Source organism: Ahaetulla prasina, chromosome 17 (genome assembly GCF_028640845.1).
Source record: "Ahaetulla prasina isolate Xishuangbanna chromosome 17, ASM2864084v1, whole genome shotgun sequence".
In the NCBI taxonomy this organism is placed as follows: Eukaryota; Metazoa; Chordata; class Lepidosauria; order Squamata; family Colubridae; genus Ahaetulla; species Ahaetulla prasina.
Genome location: NC_080555.1, coordinates 1,832,667 through 1,843,635, shown reverse-complemented (window position 1 = coordinate 1,843,635; position 10,969 = coordinate 1,832,667). Strand labels below are relative to the sequence as shown.

Here is a 10,969-nt window from a genome sequence, read left to right as displayed (position 1 = left end):
CAGGGGCCATTTAGATCTTGCATATTACACCAGTTATTCTTCTCGTGGCTTTGTGGCTATAGTTCACGAATGTGTTCCTTTCCTTACCCTTTAAGGAGCTGAACAAAGATCTCCTGATGTAGACAATACCTCCAGTGCTTGTGTCCTGTTCTCCTCCTCAAGGCCCCCCCCCCCGCCCCGTCCTTTTGTCACCTTCTTCTGAACTGTCTCCAGGCTAAACATCCTTCTGGAGATGCGGTTCTCCAAGTGGGTAGTCAAATAGAGAAGGAGAACCAGAACTGTGATAATGTCATGCCCCAATAGGAGTCTGAATCTGAGACAGAAGATGGACAGCTCTGAGAGAGAGCGGGAGAGTGGCTCCGTTGGCTGTGGAGGAAACTGGGGAAGGGCAAAGTCAGGCTGGGCAGAGCAGGGGAGAGGTAGAATAAGGGAAAGGGGGTTCAGATGAAGACCAAGGCCCACCCCCTCTTCATCCTAGGGCATGCAGGGAAGAACACAGAAGAGGGCAATGTGGGTTGCGTGGCTTATGAGGAAGGAAAGGGCCCCGATTCCCTTTCACAAGGCACACCTGGGGATGGAGTTTAAAGGAGAGGCAGTTTGTTGGGAAAAAATGCTGAATTCATCTAGTATTGAGAGTGGAGCCTGCATTCCTGGCATTCCTCCTGACTGTTTGAATTATAATCATGCTTCTGTATGCTTATCTTGCTGGAATTATTGCCATGAATTCTTTGCTTCTGGGACTCCTTATCTTGTCCTGCTGGAGTGATTGATTTGCAGTCATTCTGCTTACAGCGTTTGGACCGGAGTATCTGCGGCAAGAAGTTGCTGCAGGTTTGTGGGAGAGTTTTTCTCCAGGCCGGAGAGTAAACGGGACGTTGGGGGCAAAGTTGGTGCCAATAAAGGGACTCATACCAATACTCTGGCTGTGTTGCCTTTGTGCCACACCCCGGGTGTTGTGCCTCGCTCGCCCCCCTCGCCGCAGCCGGGCCCTTCTCATCTCCTGCCAGACACTGATAGTACAGGAGAATGTCCTGGCATGCCTCCAGCCCCCAGTCCTGGCACCATGCCCAGAGAAACTGAGCAAACAAACCTCCCTCTGATAGCATGTGCGCCTGAAGCCAGCCATGAGCTGGGATTACCGGCAACTGGGGACGAAATGATGCAGTGGACAGATCCTCGCTTCCGGAGAATGGAGAGGTGACGTCAGCAAAAGGAAGGGAGGGGCAGGCCTGGATAAGTGCTGAGTCATGGAGCCACACCCCATGGCTTATATAAAGGATCTGCTTTCTGGCATTCTCTGAGTCAGGCAAAGTCTAATCTGGATTGCTGAAGTCACACCTTGGATTCCTGCCTGCCCTGAGGACTCTGATAGGACTTTGGCAGAGCTGCAGAGGCACGCTTGATACGGACTTCCCCGACCCGGCCGTCAGAGGAGGAGTGGGACACGACACCGGGTCATTTCAGCTTTGACCAAGACCTGGCCCAGTTGACATGGATGAATGCAAAAGGAAAACTCAACCAATGATCTGCTTCACCCACCATGGCTTATACATCGGCAGGGGAACCTTGCCCACCCTTCTCTTTTTACCCCTACCCCACCCAGGCTCCGTGGAGAAAACCTCCACCAAGAAGAGAGTTGGCCCATCTTCAAATAACCACCAAGGAGAACCACTAGTTTGCAAAGCAGAACGTTTTTGTTTTTTATTATTACAGTGCAAAGAAAGAACATTGGAAGAAGCCATCAAGGATTCCAAATAGTGCCAAGAAATCTCCTTCTGAGACAGATAATTGTAGAGCTGCCGAGGAGAGACGAGGCCCTGGATGTTTGGAGGGTGTCGTTCGTTCAAAGTTTCATGTGAAGCCCTTGACCGATCAGTTTGGCAGAGGGCTAATTTCACAGGAAGGCACAGTTCTAATGGGTTGTTGGAATCTCAAAGGATGATACAAGTGGTGGAGTAACTTTAGAGTAGATGGAAGAGAGCTATGAAAGCTAAACGCAGGCCCATGGAGGGGCCAGACATGCCTTAGCCAACCTTCTGAAATCCGTTTTGGTCATGGAGAGTCCGGGTTAATTTAACAGGGGAGGTTGCAGGGCAGAGAGCAGATGCTGCCACGGCGACCGAGACGTCCCAGGCGGCCTCCGTAGTAGCCCCCATAACGTCCGAAACCTCCAGCTGCACATGGGGTGTTGCCTCCAACAGCGACGGGCTCACAGCTAGCGGAGAGGATGGGACCAGGGATGGTGACCACAACTGAAGGTGGCTGGATGGTCACCTCGGATGCTGGGATCTGGTTGATGCAGGAGGGGATGACTCCAGCCAGGGTGCCCAAGCTTCCTGATGATTCGGCCAAGGCACCAGCTCCATAGCCATATCCAAGACCTCTGTAGCCGTATCCCCAAGGTCCACATCCAGCTGACCCAAGTCCGATGACTGGGGCAGAAGCACAGGATGGGACAGCGCAAGAAGGTCCACAGTAAGGCATGTCTGGTGATAGGACTGAAAGAAGAAGGAGACAGTGTTGACGTACACCAACCAAGGCTGACCCAAAGGAATGGGGAAGAACATAGTTATGGTATCCCATCCAGTAGAGGTGGATGGCTTCCAAAGTCAAGAAAATTAGGGATCTTCTAAATTATCCATTTGGTTTAATCTCAATGATCTGTGAACATTTGAAGCTCTTTTGGTCTTACACCAGATCATCAGTTTTTTGGGCCCAATGTTCTAAGAGGTCAACACTCCCCAAGTCAACTTGGCATAGGAGTATCAAAGTCCTCCAAATTCTGATTAGTCTACTAGACCAACCTTAGATGTTCTCCAATATTTACATATTATTGTATTTTCATTCGTTGAGCTTTGCAGCACACATACACCATCAAAATCCCACCCACCCTGTTAGAACCTAATGCAAAAGCAATGGTAGCAACCAAAACATTCCCCATCTTGACTTCTGAATTACCCCAAAATTGGAGGCATTGGGTTGTGCTTGAGAGCATCTGAGGAGCATTAAGAAACACTGGAATTTGTAAATTTTAAGGAATGACTAGGTTCATCGAGGGCTGAAATCAAGTTTTAATGAAAAGGAGGACTAGGGGAGATATGATAGCAGTGTTCCAGTAACTAAGGGGATGCCGTAAAGAAGAGGGGGTCAACCTCTTCTCCAAAGCAATGGAGAAGCAAGCAATGGATGGAAACTAACCAAAGAGAGAAGCAACCCGGAATCAAGGAGAAACTTCCTAACAGTGAGGACAATTCATCAGTGGAACGGCTTGCCACCAGAAGCTGTGGGTGCTCCCTCACTGCAGGTTTTTGAAAAGAGACTGGACAGCTGTTTGTCTGAAGTGGTATATAGTCTCCTACTTGAGCAAGGGGTTGGACTAGAAGACCTCCAAGGTCCATTTGAACGCCGTTATTCTGATACTGTACTTTAAATAGTTGTTTAGGTTGAACTCAGTTCCTGGTGGCTACATGGCCAGAATTGTATAGTTTTCTCGGCCAAAAAAGACACAAAAGACTTGTCATTGCTTTTCTCCCGAGTGTCGTTCCAACTTTCCAATCTATCCTACAGATTTCATGGTGGGTGTCCCACCATAGATTCCCCTGGCTCAATCCTGTGTAGCCTTTCAAGCGAATTCAGACCGACAGATGCTACCACCCAAGACTTGAGTTATTCCCAAGCTGTCGATAAACCTTCTGCTTCCTACAAAACATACGAGAGATCAACTTACCTGTTCCTTTGAGGAGAAGACAAGAGAAGACAAGATGTGAAGTTGTTGGAGATCCTTTGAAAGCCTGGTCTTTTTATACTGTCTTCCTAGCATCCCGAGGAGCGGCCAAGAATGCCTTCGCCTGGCTAACTGGTAATTAATTAATCACCATTAAAATCTGCTGTTCCTGTCCTTTGAAAAAAAAAATTACTGGAAAACCCTGCAGTCTTTCCGTGGAAAAAGATTCCGCTGTTGTCAGCACAGGAGGACACGAATGGCCTGAAACCTTCCTTTCCTTTTTATTTTTTTACAGAAGTTTGTCAAGATGGGAAGCAGGATATAGGGAGAAATTTGCAAATGGGACGAAACTCTGTAGGGTCTTTCAATTGAATCTGAAAGCAAACAATGGGATTGAGTCAGGGGTGGGCTTCAGAAATTTTAGCTTCTAGTAATATAATCCTCAAACAAGGCTTGAGAGGTGGAAGCCTCTTCCCAAAAGTCTCCAGAGGTGGAGAACCCACAAAGAAATGTGTCAGCATTCCAGGTAAAGCACCCATAGAAAACAAAATGCTTTATTGGTGTACAGAACTGACCATGAAGATTCTAGATGGCCAGAGTTCTACTTCTTTACTTCTGATCCTCCTTTTGCTTCTATAGAAAAGAGTTCCTGACTGTTTTCCTAGTACCTTACAGAAGTGCATCTATTGCAGAGGTAGATTTCAGCAGGTTCTGACCAGTTCCGGAGAACCGGTAGCGGAAATTTTGACTGGCCCCACACCCCCAATCTATTCTCTGCCTAACGAGTCCCAGCTGATTGGGAGGAAATGGGGATTTTGCAGTATCCTTCCTCTGGAGTGGGGAGGGAATGAAGATTTTACAGTATCCTTTCCCTGCCACGCCCACAAAGCCATGCCACGCCCATCAAGCCCCACCCACAGAACCGGTAGTAAAAAAAAATTTGAAACCCACCACTGATTTACTGACTATTCATGTGGTTCAAGTGGCATCAAGAAATACAGGCTTGGAAAGTGTAAAGGATAAGTATATATCCTTATAAGTCCAAGCTTGAAGTTCTTGAGAAGAAGGGTCTCCACATTGACGTCCTCCTTGGCGGTGGGACCTTTCCAAAGCCTTGCTTTAGCTTGAAGAAGACCTTGAGAAGAGGGTGGAGGTTTGTCCTCCGAGCTTGTGGGTTGGTTTCTGAACATCTTGTTACCAGGCTGGGTTAACATCTTCAGCAGAGTTTAGGGGAAGTCAGTGTTCCTCTGTTTATAAGGGCTTGACAAGTGAGGGTCCTGTGATGGGTCATCTGTGAGTCGTCAGTGAATCTTGTGATGTGTTAACATCAGTCATTGAGAGATGAACTGCTGGTGAGGAGGGGTCTTGTGTGGGTTGGTTGAGGGTTGGTGGTGTCTCTGGTTGGCTGTGCCATTGATCTGGATCCATTCTGAGGGGTTTGTAGGCTGACTGTAGGTCTTTGTATCTGTTGATGGAATTGAGTTCTGACCTAGGCGTTCCCAAACTACAACACAAACTCCTTGTGCCAACAAAAAACCCCTTTTGATTAAGTTACTGTGAATTCTCTCATTCACATCCAACAAAGTCTTTCAAGGGAGAATTTACAGTCACGGACCTTCTCTGGCTTGGAGAGCTACCAGGCCGATATCTTCAAAACTTGCAAGGATTCTCTGTGAACTAATTGTCTCCTGCAAACTCCCCTCCCCATTCGCTCCTCTTTTATTCCCTCTGAGAGGGGCTGTTCATTGTCCATCTGTGGCTTTACTCCTGAGTCGACCCTTGTTCCTCAGCTGTTCCCTTTGTCTGGCAACTCTGTGCATGTGCACACTGGGAACAGGCTCCAGCTGTTCGTCTGCCTCACTGATGTCTGACTCGAAAGGCAGCTGATAACTGTCAGATGGCCCTGCCCCTCTCTCTGCCTCTGACGCAGAGCCTTCCTCAGACTCCAGGACTGGTTCATGTTCCTCCCCAACCTCCTCACTGTCCAAATCTGCTGCCAGCTCCGCGGGCCACTGGCAGGCCACAACAAATTTCTTGTGGAATGCCAGACATTGATGAACTCATCAGCATGGCAGGTGGTAGCGTGGCTGATGATTTTTGTGTTGCTCACAAGACCTTCAGTTGACACAACTACAAACCCTTATAAACAGGAGGACACTGACCTCCCCTGCACTCCACTGAAAGGTTACCCAGCCTAGTTGACATGGATGAATGCAAAAGGAAAACTCAACCAATGATCTGCTTCACCCACCATGGCTTATACATCGGCAGGGGAACCTTGCCCACCCTTCTCTTTTTACCCCTACCCCACCCAGGCTCCGTGGAGAAAACCTCCACCAAGAAGAGAGTTGGCCCATCTTCAAATAACCACCAAGGAGAACCACTAGTTTGCAAAGCAGAACGTTTTTGTTTTTTATTATTACAGTGCAAAGAAAGAACATTGGAAGAAGCCATCAAGGGTTCCAAATAGTGCCAAGAAATCTCCTTCTGAGACAGATAATTGTAGAGCTGCCGAGGAGAGACGAGGCCCTGGATGTTTGGAGGTGTCGTTCGTTCAAAGTTTCATGTGAAGCCCTTGACCGATCAGTTTGGCAGAGGGCTAATTTCACAGGAAGGCACAGTTCTAATGGGTTGTTGGAATCTCAAAGGATGATACAAGTGGTGGAGTAACTTTAGAGTAGATGGAAGAGAGCTATGAAAGCTAAACGCAGGCCCATGGAGGCCAGACATGCCTTAGCCAACCTTCTGAAATCCGTTTTGGTCATGGAGAGTCCGGGTTAATTTAACAGGAGGTTGCAGGGCAGAGAGCAGATGCTGCCACGGCGACCGAGACGTCCCAGGCGGCCTCCGTAGTAGCCCCATAACGTCCGAAACCTCCAGCTGCACATGGGGTGTTGCCTCCAACAGCGACGGGCTCACAGCTAGCGGAGAGGATGGGACCAGGGATGGTGACCACAACTGAAGGTGGCTGGATGGTCACCTCGGATGCTGGGATCTGGTTGATGCAGGAGGGGATGACTCCAGCCAGGGTGCCCAAGCTTCCTGATGATTCGGCCAAGGCACCAGCTCCATAGCCATATCCAAGACCTCTGTAGCCGTATCCCCAAGGTCCACATCCAGCTGACCCAAGTCCGATGACTGGGGCAGAAGCACAGGATGGGACAGCGCAAGAAGGTCCACAGTAAGGCATGTCTGGTGATAGGACTGAAAGAAGAAGGAGACAGTGTTGACGTACACCAACCAAGGCTGACCCAAAGGAATGGGGAAGAACATAGTTATGGTATCCCATCCAGTAGAGGTGGATGGCTTCCAAAGTCAAGAAAATTAGGGATCTTCTAAATTATCCATTTGGTTTAATCTCAATGATCTGTGAACATTTGAAGCTCTTTTGGTCTTACACCAGATCATCAGTTTTTTGGGCCCAATGTTCTAAGAGGTCAACACTCCCAAGTCAACTTGGCATAGGAGTATCAAAGTCCTCCAAATTCTGATTAGTCTACTAGACCAACCTTAGATGTTCTCCAATATTTACATATTATTGTATTTTCATTCGTTGAGCTTTGCAGCACACATACACCATCAAAATCCCACCCACCCTGTTAGAACCTAATGCAAAAGCAATGGTAGCAACCAAAACATTCCCCATCTTGACTTCTGAATTACCCCAAAATTGGAGGCATTGGGTTGTGCTTGAGAGCATCTGAGGAGCATTAAGAAACACTGGAATTTGTAAATTTTAAGGAATGACTAGGTTCATCGAGGGCTGAAATCAAGTTTTAATGAAAAGGAGGACTAGGGGAGATATGATAGCAGTGTTCCAGTAACTAAGGGGATGCTGTAAAGAAGAGGGGGTCAACCTCTTCTCCAAAGCAATGGAGAAGCAAGCAATGGATGGAAACTAACCAAAGAGAGAAGCAACCCGGAATCAAGGAGAAACTTCCTAACAGTGAGGACAATTCATCAGTGGAACGGCTTGCCACCAGAAGCTGTGGGTGCTCCCTCACTGCAGGTTTTTGAAAAGAGACTGGACAGCTGTTTGTCTGAAGTGGTATATAGTCTCCTACTTGAGCAAGGGGTTGGACTAGAAGACCTCCAAGGTCCATTTGAACGCCGTTATTCTGATACTGTACTTTAAATAGTTGTTTAGGTTGAACTCAGTTCCTGGTGGCTACATGGCCAGAATTGTATAGTTTTCTCGGCCAAAAAAGACACAAAAGACTTGTCATTGCTTTTCTCCCGAGTGTCGTTCCAACTTTCCAATCTATCCTACAGATTTCATGGTGGGTGTCCCACCATAGATTCCCCTGGCTCAATCCTGTGTAGCCTTTCAAGCGAATTCAGACCGACAGATGCTACCACCCAAGACTTGAGTTATTCCCAAGCTGTCGATAAACCTTCTGCTTCCTACAAAACATACGAGATCAACTTACCTGTTCCTTTGAGGAGAAGACAAGAGAAGACAAGATGTGAAGTTGTTGGAGATCCTTTGAAAGCCTGGTCTTTTTATACTGTCTTCCTAGCATCCCGAGGAGCGGCCAAGAATGCCTTCGCCTGGCTAACTGGTAATTAATTAATCACCATTAAAATCTGCTGTTCCTGTCCTTTGAAAAAAAAAATTACTGGAAAACCCTGCAGTCTTTCCGTGGAAAAAGATTCCGCTGTTGTCAGCACAGGAGGACACGAATGGCCTGAAACCTTCCTTTCCTTTTTATTTTTTTACAGAAGTTTGTCAAGATGGGAAGCAGGATATAGGGAGAAATTTGCAAACGGGACAAAACTCTGTAGGGTCTTTCAATTGAATCTGAAAGCAAACAATGGGATTGAGTCAGGGGTGGGCTTCAGAAATTTTAGCCTCTAGTAATATAATCCTCAAACGAGGCTTGAGAGGTGGACATTCAGGCTCTTCCCAAAAGTCTCCAGAGGTGGAGAACCCACAAAGAAATGTGTCAGCATTCCAGGTAAAGCACTCATAGAAAACAAAATGCTTTATTGGTGTACAGAACTGACCATGAAGATTCTAGATGGCCAGAGTTCTACTTCTTTACTTCTGATCCTCCTTTTGCTTCTATAGAAAAGAGTTCCTGACTGTTTTCGTGGTACCTTACAGAAGTGCATCTATTGCAGAGGTAGATTTCAGCAGGTTCTGACCAGTTCTGGAGAACCGGTAGCGGAAATTTTGAGTAGTTCGGAGAACCGGTAGTAAAAATTCTGACTGGCCCCACACCCCCAATCTCTTCTCTGCCTCCCGAGTCCCAGCTGATTGGGAGGAAATGGGGATTTTGCAGTATCCTGCCTCTGGAGTGGGGAGGGAATGGAGATTTTACAGTATCCTTTCCCTGCCACGCCCACAAAGCCATGCCACGCCCATCAAGCCCCACCCACAGAACCGGTAGTAAAAAAAAATTGAAACCCACCACTGATTTACTGACTATTCATGTGGTTCAAGTGGCATCAAGAAATACAGGCTTGGAAAGTGTAAAGGATAAGTATATATCCTTATAAGTCCAAGCTTGAAGTTCTTGAGAAGAAGGGTCTCCACATTGACGTCCTCCTTGGCGGTGGGACCTTTCCAAAGCCTTGCTTTAGCTTGAAGAAGACCTTGAGAAGAGGGTGGAGGTTTGTTCTCCGAGCTTGTGGGTTGGTTTCTGAACATCTTGTTACCAGGCTGGGTTAACATCTTCAGCAGAGTTTAGGGGAAGTCAGTGTTCCTCTGTTTATAAGGGCTTGACAAGTGAGGGTCCTGTGATGGGTCATCTGTGAGTCGTCAGTGAATCTTGTGATGTGTTAACATCAGTCATTGAGAGATGAACTGCTGGTGAGGAGGGGTCTTGTGTGGGTTGGTTGAGGGTTGATGGTGTCTCTGGTTGGCTGTGCCATTGATCTGGATCCATTCTGAGGGGTTTGTAGGCTGACTGTAGGTCTTTGTATCTGTTGATGGAATTGAGTTCTGACCTAGGCGTTCCCAAACTACAACACAAACTCCTTGTGCCAACAAAAAAACCCTTTTGATTAAGTTACTGTGAATTCTCTCATTCACATCCAACAAAGTCTTTCAAGGGAGAATTTACAGTCACGGACCTTCTCTGGCTTGGAGAGCTACCAGGCCGATATCTTCAAAACTTGCAAGGATTCTCTGTGAACTAATTGTCTCCTGCAAACTCCCCTCCCCATTCGCTCCTCTTTTATTCCCTCTGAGAGGGGCTGTTCATTGTCCATCTGTGGCTTTACTCCTGAGTCGACCCTTGTTCCTCAGCTGTTCCCTTTGTCTGGCAACTCTGTGCATGCGCACACTGGGAACAGGCTCCAGCTGTTCGTCTGCCTCACTGATGTCTGACTCGAAAGGCAGCTGATAACTGTCAGATGGCCCTGCCCCTCTCTCTGCCTCTGACGCAGAGCCTTCCTCAGACTCCAGGACTGGTTCATGTTCCTCCCCAACCTCCTCACTGTCCAAATCTGCTGCCAGCTCCGCGGGCCACTGGCAGGCCACAACAAATTTCTTGTGGAATGCCAGACATTGATGAACTCATCAGCATGGCAGGTGGTAGCGTGGCTGATGATTTTTGTGTTGCTCACAAGACCTTCAGTTGACACAACTACAAACCCTTATAAACAGGAGGACACTGACCTCCCCTGCACTCCACTGAAAGGTTACCCAGCCTAGTAATGAAAGATTAGGAAACTAACCCACAATAGCACTTAGCAATAGCACTTAGACTTATATGTCGCTTCGCTTTTCCGCCCTCTCTAAGAGGTTCACCAGCTCGAAGAATGAACCTTCACCCTACACCCGAGTTCCAGATATTCGCCAATATTGTAAACCTCAGAGCCAGCGTTCTCGGCTTCTTTCAGGAAAAACTAGCCTGCCTTTTTTTTTTTTTTTTTACTTCTTGGAAAAATGAATCCTACACACGATTAATCTGATAGTGTGATTTCCCACAGTTAGAACTCACAGTCAGCATCACTTGAGTAAATTGGCAAATACTTTGCGGTGGGAACCATCTGCCTCCTTTGAACTTCTGCATTTCCTTTTGGGTGTTGCTAGCTTTTTATTTATTATTTATTTCCTGGTGGAACAGCCTCAAACAGTTTTCCAGAAGTTGTTGATACAACCAAAATTAATCTTAAGTGTTTTGACCCCTGTAGCAACCTGACCTCTGTTTCAGGTAGCATCTCAGCATTAATTAAAGGCTCTGGACTTGTTGTATAATTAACTACTTGTAAAGGAAATGGGCATGAACATATTTT

At 47.1% G+C, this 10,969-nt stretch overlaps 1 protein-coding gene across 1 annotated transcript; it reads right to left on the bottom strand.

The window, feature by feature from the left end:
- Positions 1 to 1,843: 1,843 nt before the first annotated feature.
- On the bottom strand, positions 1,844 to 2,484 carry LOC131186741 (feather keratin B-4-like). The gene has a single exon (XM_058160634.1). The coding sequence runs from the start codon at positions 2,482 to 2,484 to the stop codon at positions 2,074 to 2,076; it is 411 nt and encodes a 136-aa protein (XP_058016617.1). The 3' UTR covers positions 1,844 to 2,073.
- Positions 2,485 to 10,969: the final 8,485 nt, after the last annotated feature.

Bases quoted from the DNA above. Each gene is read 5' to 3' on its own strand.
- LOC131186741 (XM_058160634.1), bottom strand. From the start codon at position 2,484: ATGCCTTACTGTGGACCTTCTTGCGCTGTCCCATCCTGTGCTTCTGCC.